This window comes from Octopus sinensis, linkage group LG7 (genome assembly GCF_006345805.1).
Source record: "Octopus sinensis linkage group LG7, ASM634580v1, whole genome shotgun sequence".
Taxonomy (NCBI): Eukaryota; Metazoa; Mollusca; class Cephalopoda; order Octopoda; family Octopodidae; genus Octopus; species Octopus sinensis.
The window spans coordinates 100282862-100303458 of NC_043003.1; the positions used below are offsets into that span (position 1 = coordinate 100282862).

Genomic DNA, 20597 nt, shown 5'->3' on the forward strand with positions numbered 1-20597 from the left:
AACAACTACAATCTGCTGGTCATGACCACTATCATGTTTGGAACTATCTCTACAATTTGATGATGTTGCTCAATACTAAGACATAGCAAAGTACATGCTAAGTGTTTACATATCCTCCTTATTATCATCATCATTGAAATGTCAATTTCTTTATACTAGTATTGACAAGTCTTCTGTTCAATCTTGCGTCATCTGGACGTGTAGCTCGATATTTCTCAGTATCACGTCACTACTTTTACCCCTTTTACTATTGGTTGCTCACATCATGTTTTCACTCAGCATTCATATCATACATCCATTGTTAGTTGGTTCATTTCTTACACATAGCGGGTATGTTTATTGTCTGCTCATCTGCTCAGTATCTGATCATCTTTTTTCTCTAGCTTTCATGCAAATTAACATTACTCATTCAATGGATCCTACTTAACTATTTTCTCCATCTAGAAATCTAATACATTTAACATCAAGTTTTGTTATTAAGCTGTGAGTCATACATCTTTCTTAAATTTTTGCATAGTGTAAGAAATCCTTTATTGCTAACATATGCAACAACGTTTTGAAAGTCTTTAACTTCTTTTTACATTCTCTACTACATATTTTTTTCAACCACTTCCATCAGTAATGAACTCATCCCAGCAACCACATACACATCATTGTTATTTAATTTCCCTGTTCCATACAAACATGCATTGGACAGTTTGATAGCATCTGATGGGCCCAAGTATTGCTCCAGTGTCTGCTATGATGTGGTTTCTGTAACTGGATGCCCTTTCCAATACCAACTGTTTTACAGTGTGCACAGAATGCTTGCTTTTTATATGGTACCAGCAGTTGTGAGGTTGCTATGCAGCTTGCAAGACTGCTAACACTGGAGGAGGCAGCCTTATGCTAGATGATGAGAGGGGTTTAGTAAAGAAATTGTTTTGTTTCCATTATGAGTGAGAGGTTTCAACTCAACTAATTTAATATTTATGTATTGCAGCAGAACTGATGGTTGACAAAGCAATGGAACTGAAGTATATTGGTGGAGTTTTTGGTGGAAACATTAAGCCAACACCGTTTTTATGTTTAGTATTGAAAATGTTACAGATTCAACCTGAGAAAGATATTGTTGTTGAATTCATCAGAAATGAAGATTTCAAGTAAGTAAAAACAAGCAGTTTCTGTTGGTGGACAACAATGAGCCTATAAAGAGGCCTAAATGTTGTGGCTCAGATCTACTAATCTTGCATTGGATAAGTTAATCCTTGATTAACTATTCTTGTAAACAAGTTGTGTCACATTTGGAACACTTCTGATCTGGTCTGGTCAATCAAAGTTTGCCTAAAGATAAAAGCAACTACTATTACTATTGTGGGGCCAACAAGGAAATCTCTACATGATTGATCAATCTGTTAGAAATAACTGTCAGGTCCCCATAAAATCACATTCTGTAGGGCTGACCTGAAGGTGAAAAAAACTATTATCTTTCTTCAACGATGGGTTCTGCATAAAACAAAACTTTTCTTATTAGTCATTGTTTGATCTTTTTCTTTTTTTTTTCTCCATCATATAACTATTTCTGGTTATCTTAATTCTTCTTTTCTTTCTCAAATCACACTGTATCATCTTAAAGTGGAAAGGACACATTAGATAAAATAGCCCTCAGTAGTCTGTCTAAAGATAAAACAAAGTCAAGGTTGGTACCTATAATCAGATCTGGCTCAAGAGTCAGATAAGAATTTGTTTCAAAAATTAACGTAGTTATGTCCCCTTATCTTGCCTAATAAATTAGTGAAGCTATTTTGTAACAAATGAAAATAAAAAAAAACCTTTTTCCTCATTAGTTAATGGATTAACAGTAAAGCAAAGAGAATTCTTTGATCTCAATTTCTGTTCATTAAAAATGAATTTTAAAACTATTTCTTGCCTTAACTTCCTCTAAAAACTCAGTAACCTCATTAAGTGAAAAATTTAAAACCCTCCTTCTCCTCTACATGTCTAAACTATTTAGATGTTTGTGTTTGTTTCTTTATTTAGTCTCCCTGTTGGCAGGATGGAGGTATGTGGTCTATCACCCGAAATTCTATGGATATAAGCAAAAAAAATCAATCTTAAATTCTGTTACATTATCTTGGTTTACTGTGATTTTCTATCATATCAATCTTTCATCATCATTAAGATGTGAGGTCAATCAGATGCAAAGCAGGATTATAATTAATTTGTTGTGCTGTTTTCCTGTAACACTCTCCCAGAGTTGATAAAATGCCCACTCACTGTAGTCACCCTTATGCACCCTACATTTATCCCTTCACTGTTCCTACACCTTGCATATCATTCCCCTACTTCAGATCTATACTTCCCGAGCTATTATCTCTCCCACCTTATGTCTCTCCATACTGATATTTCCTATTAGCCACACCTCCACTCTTGTTCATCAGTCACTACATTCACCTCTACCCCCATTGCTATGCATCTGTTACTCTCCCCTTACACTCTTATAAAAGCAACCACTCTCTCCTTCCCTCCCATGAAACACTGTCCATATCCTCACTTACACTCACCTTCTTGTACCTTGGGAGTTTGCTTTGGAATTCCATCACTGCCTTCTTTTACCTTCTTCCCAATTACTCCCACTTGCCCCTATATAATGTGAGGTAACTCTCTCTCTCTCTACACACACACATATATATATATATATACTACTACTACTAAAACTCTGTGATTGCTTGCTTGTGTGCATGCTTGTTTGTAATTTAATTCAGCCAAACTGGTGCATAATGGGAAAATATTCTGAAAGTAAGGTACCCCTGAAATGTGAAAACAAACAGAATAAAACGAGTTTCGTGTAAATCGGACCATGGATTCCCAAAATACGTGGTTTTTTGGGGGGGTACCTTCATAAATAGCCAGAATGGCACATAATGGGAATATACTTCAAAAGTAACATAACCTTGAAATGGGAATATAAAATACTGTGAAAATGGTTTCATTAATTTTATGTTTACGTTATATTACAATTCCTTTTGCATTTTTGTAGATGTATGCACATATGCCATAAATAAATGCTGTTACTGGAGTTCAAGTTTATCCTGGAAGTTCTGTTTCTATTAGATGCTGTAAATAATCAATAAAACCTTAAATATGAACTTGTAAACCAGAAATATTTAACTGAATCATCATAAAATTAACTTTCATTTCAATACAAGATTGAAATCAGCTTCCATTCTTCATAACCTGAACTGTCAGTGACCCAATGGTTCATGGGTAGTCTACTATATATATATATATATATATATATATGAGGGAATATTATTCCAAACTTACAGAGAAAAATTCAATTTAGAAATACTAAATCAAATTTCACAAAATATAATATATATATATATATGAGGGAATATTATTCCAAACTTACAGAGAAAAATTCAATTTAGAAATACTAAATCAAATTTCACAAAATATAATATATATATACTAGCTTAAGGTGACCAGCTCTACGCACGGGTAAGAGTGTGGTTGTTACTTTCTGTTGCTTCCTTTCAGCATGTAAAAAGCACCATCCGAACGTGGCCGATTGCAGCGCCACCTTGACTGGCTTCTGTGCCGGGGGCATGTAAAAAGCACCAACCGATCGTAGCCGCTGCCAGCCCCCCTGGCACCTGTGCTGGTGGCACGAAAAAAGCACCCACTACACTCACAGAGTGGTTGGCGTTAGGAAGGGCATCCACCTGTAGAAACACTGCCGGATCAGACTGGAGCCTGGTGCAGCCTCCTGGCTTCCCAGACCCCGGTCAAACTGTCCAACCCGTGTTAGCACGGAAAACGGACGTTAAACGATGATGATGATTCTCCCTCTTTGTTTCTCTCTCCTTTCTCTCTCACTTTCTCACTCTCTTACTTTTCTTTTCTCTCGGACTCTCCCTCGCTTTCTCTTACTCTCTATCTTTATCTATCTCTCTCCCATTTATAAACAACAAAAGATCTTGAGTAAGTTGAGAAATAAAATATTTTGAAAGATCAATCATAAATATCAGGCAGTGACAACGGAAAGGTCTGCTTCAAGGCAGACAGCAAAACACTAACATTTAAAAGGGACAGACGAACTTGCGAGCTGAATAAAAATAATAAAATATTGGAAACCAAAGTTTGAAGGGATAGAATCTGAGGATAGTAGAGTCACCCTGGCTGGCATTTCTTAACGACGGACAGCAACGTATTGACAGTTTAACGGCTGGCGTAAAATTTTGAACTTGATGTAAAAGAAAATTCCTAAACACCAAGTTTTGAAGTGATTGTTTCTTACGACAGTAGACTCACGATGGCAAGCATTCAAAACTTCTTCGTCATGGACGGCAACACATTGGCGGTTAAAAGGCTGGCGCAAATTTTTTAGCTTGATGTAACAGAGAATTCCTAAACACCCACTCCTTTAAATTTTAATCCCCTTCCAGTCCCATTTAGACCCCTTTTCACATTTTGGTTAATATAACCCGATTTCATTCGGGTCTACTGGGGCCAAATTTTACAAGATGAGGAATTTTGTCCAGCACTTTTAACATAGGTGTGCATATTTTCAGCTCAACCGACCACATAATGCACACATTATATATATATGTATGTATATATATGTGTGTGTGTGTGTGTGCGCACGCATTATATATACAAATGTATACAATTTATATATATATGTATAAATTAAATTAGAGATAAAACCACTAATAGGCAAATCAAACAGTGAAAAACATAAACCAAAACAAAAATTAAAATATAATATACAAAATATATAAAATATAAAATTGAAAAATTTAAATTATTTATATTTAAAATTAAAATTATTAATTTATATTTATAATTTTAAAAAAAATATATATAACTATCGAACAGTATTAAAAAGTTTAATATGCATAAATACAGATATATACACTTTGTATATATACATTATATATACATATTTATATATAGAACACACACACATATATAAATTAACCCAATAAATATCTGATTCATAAATTTGTTCTCATGATTGTGTGGTGGTGGTGGTGCTGGTGGCGATGATAATTCCCTCTATGAATGCAGCGCTGTCGAAGGCGGGGAGGGGGGAGATATAGAACGCCGTGACACGACGTTATAAAGAGAAAGTGAAGGTAAGAGAGTTAGACGCCATGAAACGACGTTATATATAGAAAGTGATGGGAAGGGAAGAAAGAGAGTGAGTGACGGAGGAAGACAGATGCATAAAAATATGAGAGTAGACTTGTCAAAGTGCGCTTTTGGCCCTAGCAACGACACCTTTTAAGATGGGGATTTCTAACCTAGCCCACTAACATCCTCACCTCATTTTACATGTCCCTGTAAAATTTTGGAGTCAATCCGACGGGATCTAGTGGCCTTTAACCCGTTCTCAATGCCAAAACCAGACAAACAAACAAACTTTTCGCATTTCAGATTTATAATATAGAGATAAGATTAGAAAAAACCCCACCTTTTATCAATTCAATAATGAAAAATTAAATTATACCATTTAGAAAAATTAAATATAGAAAGATTAAATATAAGATAAAACATATAACAATGATTAATTAATTTGCAAAAAAAGTAAATAAAACGTATATATTTGGTAGAATGACACATGATTCATGGCTATATTTAAGAAATGATAATAGTAATAATAATAGTAAAATCACTTCAATATAAATATAGCCACTCTTCAGGTTAAAGAAAAAAACAATAAAATAATTAATTAGATAAATTAATAAATATATATAAATAATCTTGTAAAATACGAAATATCTTAACAAATATATTCTTGTTTAAATAAAAAAAATAGAAAAAAAATAAGATACAATTAAAATATTTAAAACAAATATATATATATATAAATAAAATACAAAATATACATTAATTGAAAACTAAATACTATAATTTAATCTATGTACATTAAATTAAATTATTAATTAATTTATTTATTTAATAAACATCTAAATAAAATCTTATACTCATTAAGTAATTTATACCAAAAACCTTAATGTTAAGTAATATACATAATGTTAGTACAAGCTATAAATATTAGAATTAATAATAGGAAATGGTTTAAATATATACACACTTATTAGATAAACTAACTATATTATAAATATATGTGTAGTATATATAGATTTAACTTCTTACTCAATTATATAGTTGACCAAAATATCAATTAATATTAAACTAATTTACTTAAACGTGATACTACATAATAAATAGACCACCTAACTCTTAATATATTGTCTTACAAAACTAACTCTCAAATTAAATTATATGTAATTTGTAAAATCACATTATAAAATTAATAATAATCATAAAAACATAATAAATAAATAGATATAGGCGCAGGAGTGGCTGTGTGGTAAGTAGCTTGCTAACCAACCACATGGTTCCGGGTTCAGTCCCACTGCGTGGCATCTTGGGCAAGTGTCTTCTGCTATAGCTCCGGGCCGACCAATGCCTTGTGAGTGGATTTGGTAGACGGAAACTGAAAGAAGCCTGTCGTATATATGTATATATATGTGTTTGTGTGTCTGTGTTTGTCCCCCTAGCATTGCTTGACAACCGATGCTGGTGTGTTTACGTCCCCGTCACCTAGCAGTTCGGCAAAAAGAGACCGATAGAATAAGTACTGGGCTTACAAAGAATAAGTCCCGGGGTCGATTTGCTCAACTAAAGGCGGTGCTCCAGCATGGCCGCAGTCAACTGACTGAAACAAGTAAAAGAGAGTAAAAGAGAGAAAGATATACATATCGTAACTAATAATTATCAAGAAATTATATATAGATTAATGTGTTAACAACAATAATAATCACAATAATAATAATAATAATCAAACTTAATACAATTCAAAAGTTAAATAATATTGTTAAATAAAAAAAGTTACTTAGCTTGTTGATGAAAATAATATAATATAAAATTATTTACATCAAAAACGTGCTTTTTTCTATGAAAATCCTTATTTTTTTACGATTTTTTCACTGCTGTGTTGCCACTTTTCGGTGTATTTCAACCAGAAAAATGTTCACTTGAAGAGAATAACAAGCTACATAATGCAAAATTTTTACGACCCGCTGGAATTGGAATTTTTGAAAAGTAAAAATTTTGCATTATGTAACTTGTTATTCTCTTCAAGTGAAAATTTTTCTGGTTGAAATACACCGAAAAGTGGCGACACAGCAGTGAAAAAATCGTAAAAAAATAGGTATTTTCATAGAAAAAAGCACGTTTTTGATGTAAATAATTTTTGGTGTTAACATGGTCCGATTTGAATTTTATCTTCTACGGAAGGAAAAGCAACCCTTCTATCATACTCTCAATTTTGGTCAACTTGCGCCGCAGGGTCTCGGAGGAGATAGTGTTAGTTGAAGGTTACCAAACCTGGTGCACACAGACAACTTCAGCTTTATATAGAGAGAGATAACACACACACATTAATACACATACACACACACACGTATGTATGTATATATGTACATGAACCCAGGACCATGTGTTTGGAATGTAGTTTGTTACCACACAGCCACACCTGCCCCTATGTATGTGTGTGTGCGTATGTGTGTATGGTTAGATATATTATGCATGTATATATGTGTATATATATGTGTACATATTACATGTACATCTATATATATACATCTACACATAAAATACAAAATACAAAGTTATATCTTGATATCGCTAGTGATAACAATACTCAAAATATATAACAGACTGGAATTGTAGGCCCGTCTCTTGCAATTTCGATCAGTTGGATCTTGTCCACCCTGCAGCGAAATTCATTTTTGGACTTTCTTCTATCGAAGGCATTTTAACAAAAATGCTTCCGTAAAGACGGTAAAGATATTGTCAATTTTCCCAAACAGGGACACAATTCAATTTTTAAACAATAACCAAAGCCCCGAAAGGGGGAGGGTTACGGTTTACAATTATTTAACAAATGCAACACGTTTCCCTGGCGCAGAACCAACAAACGTGATTACAATAGTCAAACAGTAATAATACTAACAACAAACCTTTTTGATTTATCCCCATTTATGTGAAACCACTTATTCAAGTTCAAGTCATTGATGCAATTTTATACGAATTGCTAATACACACACACACACACTCACATAATAAGGGAATACTTTCACTTTAATAGTTTCACACTTGCAAAGAGAAAGTAGGAGAAAGTGTGGTGGTAATAGCAGGAGTAAACCACTTGAAATGTGAGAGGCAAATCGTAAAATATTGAATTTTCTCAAATTTTTGCTTAATTGGGGGTCAAATTGAAAAAACTTGATATACCATGACCCAATCGAATCTATTTGGAAAAATCATAGGTAAATTCCAATTGAAGAAATTCTATATTGTAGAATTGTATTAAAAAGAAACATGGGAACAGGCAGAGAAAATCTGCCTTTTATCATAAGAGATATATTTATTTATTTATTTCTGTAAGAGTTACAGGTTGGGAAGCCAACCAACTAAGGGATAGTACCTATCCAATATAGTGCTGGTAGTGTGCCCAATTATTAATACCCAAGTGCTAGTTATTGCGTGACAATTTCGCAATCGAGTGTCATTTATGAGCAGGGGTAAAAAGTGGTTTACCCTTAATTTATATGGCAAAAAGAAAATGGAGAGGATGCAAAAATAACATACATCAGCTGATAGACATTCTGCTATGTCTATTTATTCCAAAACAAAAGGGAGTATTATAAGAATACATACACATGCAATGACTGTGTGCTGCACAGATCTTTTACTCCTTTATGTATTGGAATAAATAGACATAGTAGAATGTCTACTGGCTGATGTATGTCATTTTTGTATATCCTCCATTTTCTTTTTGCCATATATATATATAGCAAGACATCTGTGCTGTACCATACTTTAGCTTTTCAACACCTGACATAAAGCCACTACCCTCTCAAATCTATCTCCCTTTTTAGTTGCAGGAGCTTTTTCCTTTTCTGTTTTTTCCCCGTTTTCTGTTTTGCAAGTTACTTGGCAACCACACTAATATCAATGGTACGAAAAAAAAGCACCCAGCACACATTGTATTCTGGTTAGCATTTGGAAGGGTGTTCAGCCACAGAAATTATGTCAGAGCTGACACTGGAACTTGGCACAGCCCTCCAGCTTGGCAGATGATGTTGTTGATGATATTACATCCCTTGTTAAACTTAGAGGAAATGTTTTTCTACACTTGGATACCTTCACTACAACTACTATTATTACTGCCACCACCACTGAATTATAAATTCAGATAAAAATTTTCTTACATAAAGAATATAGGTTAACAGTGTCATTGTATAATACCCATAGAGTATATTTGGGAATTTTTATTGCATAAAAACAATCTTATCCAGTATGCCAAGTACATGTATATACTGTGTAAAATAGAGGTTTATGAGTCCAATGTCACCTCAAGTGTATGTATGTATATATGTGTGTGTGTGTGTACATACACACATGGAACCTGGTAATAACCAGATTAAGGTATTATTTAAAAACCAGAGAACATATATTTCAAAACTTAGACACATAATAACCCAAGTTATGCAGGCTGGCTGTGATAGGTGCAGACATCGTTGTATGGTTAAGAAGTCCACTTTGCAACCACATGCTTTCAAGTTCAGTTTCATGTACTGCACCTTGGACATTTGTCTTCTGTTTCAGTCTTGGCTTTCTGAGTGAATTTGGTCAGTGGAAACTGTAGGAAGCCAAAAGTTGACAATGACATCAACATTTCTGCTTTCATCAGACTGCTTTACTTGAGTACTTTTTTGGTTTTATATATTCTTATTTAGTAAGTTGGATCTTTTTGTGGGTGGGGGTAGCCATGTGAAAGATAATTAAGTGTGGTGTATGTAGACAGGGGAAGTAGTTGTGTAGGAAGTGGGTGTAGCAGAAGGTGTGAGTTGATAGAAAGTTATGATGAGAAGACTTATTTCAATTTGATGTAGGAATTTTGTTATTGTTGAGGGTTTTGGCTGTCACTGCCAACTTTTTCCTTGTAAAAGTTTATATGTACTCTACTAAGGGTATTGAATAATCCTTCAGTTTGTTGTTTTTATATATAACTTGACATAGAAGCAAACATTTAATTCTGTGTGAACATGTGTATATGCTTCCTTGAAAATTGAGAGCTCGTGGATTTACTTGAATGAAACTGAACGATGTTTATATTTCTTGTTGACATTATAACTAGTTGCTTTTTGCTTTTAAAGATTTATGAAATAAAAATAAATCTCATACTTGAAATCCAAGTAAAGAGTTTGACAGGAAGATTATCTGGCTGTAAAATCCTGGCTCAAGTACACCCCTCATCCAGTCTTGGCTTGCATGCAAAATTGGTGTCAAGTAAATGGAGGCTTGAACCAAGAGATCATTGTTCCAGCTTGTTCATTTCAAGGCTATTTTACCATTTATTCAGTTAGGGACAAAAGGCCATTAAACATGCTCAAAAATTTCCATAGGCCATCACCAAACATCACCATCATCGTTTAACGTGATCTGAAATCATTGGAAGATTAAATAACACAGTTCAACTAGGAACTGAGTCCACACCATTGGCATTTATCTTGCCACCATAACTATGCTATAGTGCTAATATTCTAGAGTAATTCAATATGACACTCTGTTGCTTCTATCATTAATGTTTCTTTAGTAAAATATGAAACTTTGATGATTCCTCTCAGTTCCAAGCATTTATAGAGAAAGAAGAGTACAGTTGATTGTATGATAAATTCTATAAGGATTTAGTACCACCAAACTGGCCCTCGTGCTGGTGGCACGTAAAAGCACCTACTATACTCTCGGAGTAGTTGGCATTAGGAAGGGCATCCAGCTGTAGAAACTCTGCCAGATCAAATTGGAGCCTGGTTCGCCAGACCTCAGTCAAATCGTCCAACTCATGCTAGCATGGAAAGCGGATGTTAAATGATGATGATGATGAAGTGCAAGTTCAGTTTTGCAGTAGATTGAAACTCTTGCACTGTACTAAATCTTATTGACTCCAGAAGGATGAAAGACAAGACTGACCCTCAAAAGTATTGAAGAGTGAAATTAAAAACTGTTATAGGAGATTTACATAATAGAGTATATGATGTAATGAATTCTGTATGTCAGTAAAACTAAAAATATATTTTAAAATGGTTCTACATTTATACTGATATTCCACGGTCTCAGCCTTCTCACTTCTAAAGGTTTTAATTGAACTAATTAATTTATTTATTTTATAGATTGTCTGATGATGAATTGTCTCTACTTGAACCACTTTTACTTTGCTATTTTGTCTTTAGATATGTGCGTGCCCTAGGAGCAATGTATATGAGACTTGTTGGAACATCTTTAGACTGCTTCAAATATCTGGAGCCTTTGTATAACGATTACAGGAAGTTGAGGAGACAAAATAAATCTGGAGGTAAGAGAAGAATTCTTTATTTGCTTGTTTTGTGCGTAATATAAATAATTTCACTATCATTATGTATTAGTGGTCCTCAACATCACCATCAACTTATTGTCTTTTCCATACTGTCCAGTATGTGACTACTTGTTCCCTCTGTAAAGCCCAGTATAGTCACACATCTAACACTACTTCTACTTTCCAGTCATATTGGTCTCCTTCCACAAATACCCTCTACAGATAAAGTGTACAACATTTTTTTCACCCCAAACTCATCATCCATTCACATTGTTATTGCATGTTTGTACCCATCAGGTGTAAAATAGCACTATCCAAATAAAATCACAGAATTATGTTCACACAGAATGCACTCCATACTACTCAAACGTAAGTACGATATTAAACCAACACACATTGCACTAACACAGTAACCAATGTGGCCAACCAACACTCAACTGTCTTGACAGTTCACACAGTTCTTGTTTATTGAAATCCATTAGTCCACTTTCAGTCACATGGGGGGAATTCAGGATCCTCCCACAACACACATCAGTTGTCTATACCATTACAAGTATTTTTCCTGCCCAGCCAGTCTCTCAGATTACATCTGCACAATTTTTCATATAGTTTAGCATTACAAATCCTATGCCTCATTTAATGAGCTAATAAAGAAGTCTCTATATAGAAATTTGATCTGCTAGAAATATCCAAATTTCTTAAAATCACACCCTTTCATCTTAAAAAAAATGGATGAATACATGTAGTCCAAAATATACAAAATAATGAGATGGTCACTGCTGCTACACCTTCGATCATAAGTCTGAAGCTAAACAACAAAACAATAACTTTAAATTAATGATGTGTGTAGCAATAACATAGTCATTACTGAATGCTAATCAGCATATGTAAGCTGTTAATTTTTACAAAGTTAAAATAACTAATTGGTTTTGCCAGTAGCTTTAAACTAGTTCTTTTGCAGATTGCTGTAGAGTATTGTTCCATCTTATTCTTAATGGTTTATGCATGTACAAATATTCATCACCATGTGAAATGACCAGCTAAACTAAGAAATTTCCCTAATTTCAATCGCTCATCATTCATTCATCTAACTTGTGTGCTTTGATTTAAAATAACCTTCAAAATTTGTATTACTTCAATTCTTTAAATAACTTTCAAAACTCGTAATTCCTTAAATGCTTTGCAATATTCTCTCCCAGTTTCATAACCCATGTGTTCCCATACTTTGCCATGATTTCCTCAGCGATCTCTCCCTCTCTCTAAAATTCATAAACATTCTTGCCTTGTTTTATAACTTATGTCTTTCTCATACTTGCCATGATTCCCTCCAGCAATAAAGTCTTTCAAGTCTCTCTCTCTCCCTCTCTGCCTGCCTTACTAGTCTCTTCTTACTGATATTTCCTGAGGTGAAGCTGGCCATTGCTTGTCTGCGATGTGCCCACCCATTCCTGCTCCCACCACCTATACCAGAAATCTCTTATACCAAAAGCCCTTAAGTAAGTCGATCTATGTGTTGTACTGCAGTCTCTGAAGCTCGAGCAGCAGTAGAGGAAGAATTTTTTGTTCGGCGTTCTGAATGTTGCACAGCAATACATGCTAACCAATCACAATGCTGCTCTTCATTTTCCCTTCTTTGTGCTGAGCCAGCCTAAGTTCATTGAGGGAGTTCCTCCTGGCAGCATCCTTGACAGATTCATTTGCACGCATACGTTTACTTTTCTTTGCAGCATTTGTTTGCCGACCTATATTGGATCTTTTGCGTCGAGGCATGGTGGAAAATTATAAGTTTACACAATAGAAGTCCTAAGAAAAACGCGGTGAATGGGGGGGAATTTCAACCGTGTTTCGTGGTCTGCTACCACAACAGCTCCTTTATAGGATCCAGTTAGCTCAAGACATCATCAGGAGGAACCACATCCGGTTTCGGCCCCTACTCCTCTACTGTTTTGACGTAGTGGGACCAACCCCCTTTCAAAAGTGTCTTCAGCTCTGGTGTTGGGTGCATGTCTCCTTTCTTCTTCTTTCTTCTGTTCCCTGGCCTCTTCAATGTAGCGTCAACGAGTGTCAGCGGGCGACTGACTGACTTGTCAAAGTTTTTCCCTTTAAATACTTGCTGCTAGGCTCCAGCAGGCAGCCCCAGCAAGTTGTCACGTGACACTGTCTCAACTTTAACTGACCAATGAAGGCGCGTAGTCTTAGCCCACGCATTCTCTAAACGACCGTCACCTGTCAGTCAGCGAAGCTAATTCAGTGTCAGCTTGCCTCACCTAGTGATGTTATTTTCCGCTGGCATGTTATGACTTTCAAACCATTTTTGGTCTTCTCACTTCAGCATATATAGAAGCTGGCTTTTTCGACCGCCTCCTGTACTCTCCTTATTAGTTTTCTCAGCTCCAAGCTAGAAAAAACAAATCTTCTTTTGAATAGAGTTGTCATTTTTCTTTCAATGAAGCCCCTAGCCCCCACTGCTAGGTGGTAATACTCGACATTTCATCCCTGTTCTCTGCACTCTTCGATTAGTTTTTCGTACCTCTTCTCCTTTCGTACCTCTGCATTGCCGATGTTCTCTTCCCATGGCACTGTCAGTTCTAGCAAAATTCCTATTCTCCGTTCCCTGTTCCATAGGACTAAATCTGGTCTTTTTGTCATTTTTATTAGTGGAAATATTACTTGTCTTTCCAAATCCGTGGCCACCTCCCAGTATCCCTTCTATCTTTTGTCTATCTCGTATATTTTATTTGTAGGCCTGGTTTTATATCCTTTTCCCTCCTTCTGGAAGTATACTTTCCTAAGCTTTTCCACTTTTGGGTACTTTCCCCTATTGTACCTCTCGATCTTCTCCTTGAGTGCTGTGCTTATGCTGCCAAGGACTTGATTATGATGCCATGTGTACCTTTCTAGTGCTAGTCTGCAGTTTGACAGAACATGTCTAACCGTCGCTTTCTCTCTGCATCTACACTCATCGGTTGTTTTTATGTTCCACTGGACTAAGTTCGCCGGTGAGGGTAGAACGTCGAAGGTAGACTTGATCAGGAAGGATGTTCTTGCTTGTTCCCAAGCCCAAAGTTCCTTCTATGATATTCTGCGGTTGATCACATATTCCTCCCATCTCAATAGTAAAATGTAGCTGGCAAAAATGTTAATCAAACAGACTGAACAAAGGATTTTTAATTTTGGGTAAGAGCTTTGAAGTGGCTAGTTTAAGTTGGAATAATTATATGAAAAAGAGCGCTCATGTGAAAACAGGCAAATCGTAACTCACAAGTGAATACTACTGGCAGTACTGTGCAAGCAGTCGATAAGAGCTCGCCACAGCTGACAAAGTACATTATTGATGTTTTCCAGCTGGGTGTGTGTCACATTTTTTCGCTGGCTCAATCCAAATCCTAGGCAAATTGAGAGTAGTCTATTTAAGTTGGGGGTGCAGAATTTCAAGGAAAAAATTACAAGAAAAAGCATCCTTAGTGGAAGAGAGCACACACCAAATTTGGTGAAATTCGGTTGAAAATTCTAAGAATAGAAGTGGTTCACACAACACACAGACAGACACTAAACTTGCCTTTTAATATGTAAGATATATCAGTTTGGTAGGAAAGTTTTTCGACACTTTTAACATAATAACTTTATTAACAATTAAAAAAAACAACAAAGAACAATCAATCCAAACGGTAATCACCCTTGTTATCGATCACCTTTTGTCATCTTTCAGGCAAAGTTTTGAATTCTTTCATCCAGAAATCGCATGGCTTTGAATCAATAAAGTTGTAAAAGAATGATTTCCCATCTTCGTTTACGAACACTGTATCGCCAATCATGCGTTACAAGGAAGAGAATAAGTGGTAGTCAGAAGGGGCAAGTCAGGAGAATATGGTGAGTGCACCATAATCTCCCAGCCCGCCTCCTTCAGCTTCTCTGACATCTTCTTTGCATGATGTGCTGCCACGTTGTCTTGGTGGTAAATTATCTTCTTCAAATTTGAGTGTTTTTCGGCCAGCACAACTGTCGATTTGTTTGCAGTAGCCATCTTGTCAATGGTGGTATTGCGTGGGAGAAGATCCAACATGATCACATCACGGCAATACCACCAAACTGAGATCATAACCTTCTTTTGTACAAGCGGTCCTTTTGGCGAAGGTTTTAGCTGTTGAGCGTTGCTGCATCTGGATCGTCTGCACCTCACGTTAGAGTACAGTACCCACTTTTCATCCATAGTGATTATTGACTCCAACCAATCAAGTCTTCGGCTTCACCATGGCAGACTTTGGACATGCAGTGACACGTGCTTGTTTGTTCACTTCAGTCAATTCATGTGGCACCCATTTTCCAAGCTTGCTGACCTTGCCGAGACAATGCAGGTGGTTGATGATTGTGACATGGGAGACGCCAAACTGTATCGCCAAGTTGACGTGCAGTTTGCATTGGATCAGCTTCAGTGACTTACAACAATGCATCATCATCAATCACTTCTGGGCGCCCACCTCGAGGTTGATCTTCCAGGGAATAATTAACAGATTCAATGCGCTGATACCAATTACCACAAGTACTTTTCAAGGCAGTGCAAGGGCCAAACACTTCACAGATTAGTTCAACTGCATCATGCACAGATGTAGCGGTGGGGAGAGATATAGGATAGTAAAAGAGGGTGAGAAATGGGGAGAGTGAGAGAGGGTATGTGTCTGTGTATCTGAAAGGAGTGTCAATGGAAAAGAGAAGGAAAGAAAGAAGGAAGAGAGAAGAAAAAATGCGTTTACATCTTTACAGCTGGTCATCTTTATTCACAAACCAAAAACCCGCTCTTTACACTGCCAAACCCCCTAATAAACTGACACACACAATATGAAATACGACCATCGACCCAAAACCCCACAAAGACAGCAAGACAAACACGACTCATACAACCAACAACCTATAACACTTGGAGAGAACAAACAGAATATGAACAACCACCAACACATAACGCTGGACATTCTAAATGGATACACACATGGAGCAATAGACAAGTAGATATAAATCAACACATAACCTACAACAAACATTGAGGAAATCCAAACCATACAAACATCAACCCCAAGCGACCCAACAAATTTGCAAGATGGATAGAAAACAACCTCCACTATCAAAACAATACAAACACACAATATGAACCATTCAACTACCCACAAAGAAACCTGAATCCCAGGAATGGAAATTGGCCCAACAAACACAGAAGATGGGAAGAAAACAACTACCACAGACAAAACAACCCATACAGACCATATAGACCACTCCTACCTCTACAAGAAAATCCAAGACCTGAAAATGGAATTTGGAGACGCAACAACACAACCCCTTTTTTAGGGAAAGGATACTTCAACCATACTCCAGACCCAACACACCAAAAATTCCGAATGAACGCTCAAAGCACATAGACGCCAAAATATTAAACCTATCTAAAAGAGAACTTAGCGAAAATGAAATGAACCTACTACTAAAAGGCCTCAAATTTACACCCACACCCACTCCAAATCTCATAGAACTAAAAACTGATATAGACAACTTTAGCTGCTGCCTCTGCCTTATGGAATTCTTTGAAAATAAGGAAACAGAAGATAGCTCAATCAGAAGAAAACAATCCCATTTCACCCCTTACAAGGGAAGTGACAAACACCTAGACTCATACATAGAGACAATTTCCAAATTCCCTCTCAACACACATAAATGCAAACAGAGAAAGCAACATTAAAAAAAATTGGAACATTAGTTGATGAATACCAGGACTCTTTTACAGACAAGGAGAAAGACTATTTATGCAACTCAAGAACCAAAGAAAGCAACTTTTATGGATTACCTAAAGTTCATAAAAGCTCTGAAATACTGAGAGCCATAAAGGAACAGAGGAACCATTATATAAGAATACAAAGACCTGAAGACCTCACAATGAGACCAATAGTAGCAAGGCCCCAGGCGCCGACACAGCAACTAAGCCACTTCATAGATATACTCATCAAACTTTTATGCTCACTGATACCAAGCTACATAAGGGGTGACATAGACTTCCTCACACACATTCCAAATATGGTTCCGGAAAACACCATACTTGCAAGCTTATACACAAACTTATACACAAACATACCACACACCCTGGATCTGGAAGCGATAAAACAATGGGTAGAAAGATACAGGGCACTCATAGATAAACGTTTCAAAATAGACTTTATCACCAAAGCCACCCAATTAATTCTTGAAGAAAACACATTCTCATTTAACAAGACATACTGACAGATAAAGGGCACGGCTATGGGTACAAAATTTGCATCGTCATATGCCAACTTAGTGATGGGTTTCCTTGAGAACAAACTATATAAGATGAAATAGGGAAAGTCTTTGAACACGACTTCAGAGAAGACATCAAGAAAAAGTGGAAATGCTACCTCGATGACTGTTTTATCTTTTGAAACAGTTCAGAAGAAGATCTACGAACATTCCACAACATCCTCAACATACTGCACCCATCTATTAACTTCATGATAGATACCAGCCACAACAAACTTCCCTTCCTAGACATCAACATCAAGATACATAACTCCATCGTCACAACAGACATCTACTACTACAAAACACCGACACACACCAATATTTAAATTTCTACTCCTGCCACCCATCCCACATAAAAAGAAACATTCCATATAGTATTGCAAGACACATATGCAACTTAGTGACCGACTCACAAACATGCCAAATGAACTTAAAAACTTCCAACTAGAACAGAAATACCCACTCAAATTAATAAAAAATGGAATCTCAAAGAGCAATGAAACTGGACATCACACAACTCAGAACTCCAAAAACGAAAAACAAAGAAAACATCATTCCTTTCATAAACACACACAACCCTGGAGTAACCAACATGTTTCAAATAATACATCCAAACTTACAAATAGTCCTACAAAGCCTCAAAATGGGAAACATATTAAACAGATATTGCATAAAAAACAGTAAACGCCAAGAGAAAAACCTGAAGAAACAACTAATAGGGCAAAATTCTCATCAGAAACTAAAACTGAATTCTTTGTAAACGAGTGTGGAGATGGTAGATGTGGGATCTGCAGTAACCCCATCTATAAATATATAGGGGGAAACAAACAAATAAAATTTAAGAGTGGTCACACATTCAAAGTAAATGCAGACATGAATTGCAAGCCGCAGAACGTAATATACTGCATAACCTGCCCCACATGCAAGGAGAATTATATAGGCGAAACTGGAAATTCTTTATGCCAATGAATCAGAATTCACCGACAACATATCCGACAGGAGAAACTGCGAAAGATTCCACTGAGTAAACACTTAGATACATGTGGAGAATGAAAATTTAAGACCTTTCCCTTCTATGAATGTCCAAGGAATGACACCTTCTTCAGAAAAAAATATGGAAAAATACTTCATAACAAAGTTCTCCCCCAAACTGAATGGCTGAAAATATTTCTGTAATGATTTGTACTGGATTAAGGACTAATTTTGTAAAGTAAATTGTATTAAACACACACACACTACTTTACATATGTGCATATACATAAATAGAAACAATCTTACATCCAGATTCTCCAACCCATACCAGCATGGGAATCAAACATTGGACTGAAAGAACTGAACAGCTGTATAGATGTAAATACAATTTTTTTCTTCTTTCTTTCTTCCTTCTCTTTTCTGTTGACACTCCTTTCAGATACACAGGCACCCACACACACACTCTCTCACTGGACAATGATGAAAAGAAATCCAGACAATTTTTTGAAAAATAACTTTTATCAAAACAAGAACCCCACTCCCTTGGAGTAGCCACCTGGTTTTGCCATTTTCAAAGGCCAAGAATCACTTTCTATTGAAAGAACTGACCAGCTGTATAGATGTAAACACATTTTTTCTTCTTCTCTCTTCCTTCTTTTTTTTCCTTCTCTTTTCCATTGACACTCCTTTCAGATACACAGACACACACTCTCTCTCACTTTCTCCCCATTCCTCACCCTCTTTTACTATCCTATATCTCTCTCCACCCCTACACACTCAATAATACTATAAAAAGAGATGAATCTTCTCAAAAAATTCAAATCTGAAGAATCCACTAGAGTGGATGTAAGCGCTAATATATGATTTATAAAAATATGTTACATATTAATAAAAATCTGTAATTATAAAACCATCCAGATTTCTGAGTACCTTATTTCATCTAATATATAATACCTGTACATCACCTCCAAACCTTCTAATATATGTGTTTGTATATGTATATATATGTATATGTGTATATATATATATGTGTGTGTGTGTGTGAATATATATATATATATGTATGTATATATATATTTAGTTAATCCAAACAAGAAAGCACAAAAAAACACAACAACGCGAGGACGTGGAACAAATATAGTATTATTGGATGCTCAGAAAAGAAGGAGGGTTTAACGTTTCGAGCGAAGCTCTTCGTCAGAAACATAGAAGGAAAGATCCAGAGAAGGGAAGACAGAGGGAAGAAAAATCGCCAACGGTACACACTAGGTCACATTGTATATTTATGTATATATAGGTATATAATATATATGCATATATAGGTATATAATATTTATATGTATATATGTATATATCACAGCTGCATCCTCGTTACACAAGAAAGGCCTTTGCCAAGAAGACTTACTGAAATGAATCATGATTGTTGCCATGTGGATGCCCTTATATGACTTTTAAGCCCGGCCAAGCTTTTATATATATATATATACATGTATATGTGTGTGTGTGCAGCTGTGTACATATGTATATACATAATATATATGTTATGTATGTGAGGTATATATGAGATAATAGTTTCAGTATTAATAGCAAAACTATTAAATTGTCTTGTCAAAAAGTGATGGATGGATTTCCATTTGACCTCCGGCCTGAGCTGTGTTACTGAAGATTCAGCTGGACAGCAGGTGACCTAGATAAGTAGAAACTACTCCTATGCATCTATTCTACTACTCTAGGATGACTGTTATAAATACGGTTTCCTTAGGCACAAGATAAGCAGTCAGCTTGCAACAGCCAACAGAGAGCCACTTAGCGAACAATGATAGCCAATGACACAACACAGTAGCAGAACACAAACAGACAGAATAGAAAAGCAACATGACCCTACCAAATGACCAACGCATACACAGACACAAAA

The 20597-nt window shown here is 35.9% G+C and overlaps 1 protein-coding gene across 1 annotated transcript in view; it reads left to right on the plus strand.

Annotated features, from left to right (window-relative positions):
• LOC115213922 (pre-mRNA-splicing factor 38A) overlaps positions 1-20597 on the plus strand; it is a 50842-nt gene that overhangs the window by 6620 nt on the left and 23625 nt on the right. The window contains exons 2-3 of the mRNA XM_029782914.2: positions 983-1142; positions 11295-11416. Of these exons, the coding sequence (XP_029638774.1) occupies positions 983-1142; positions 11295-11416 (282 nt within the window). The remainder of the gene's footprint in view (positions 1-982; positions 1143-11294; positions 11417-20597) is intronic.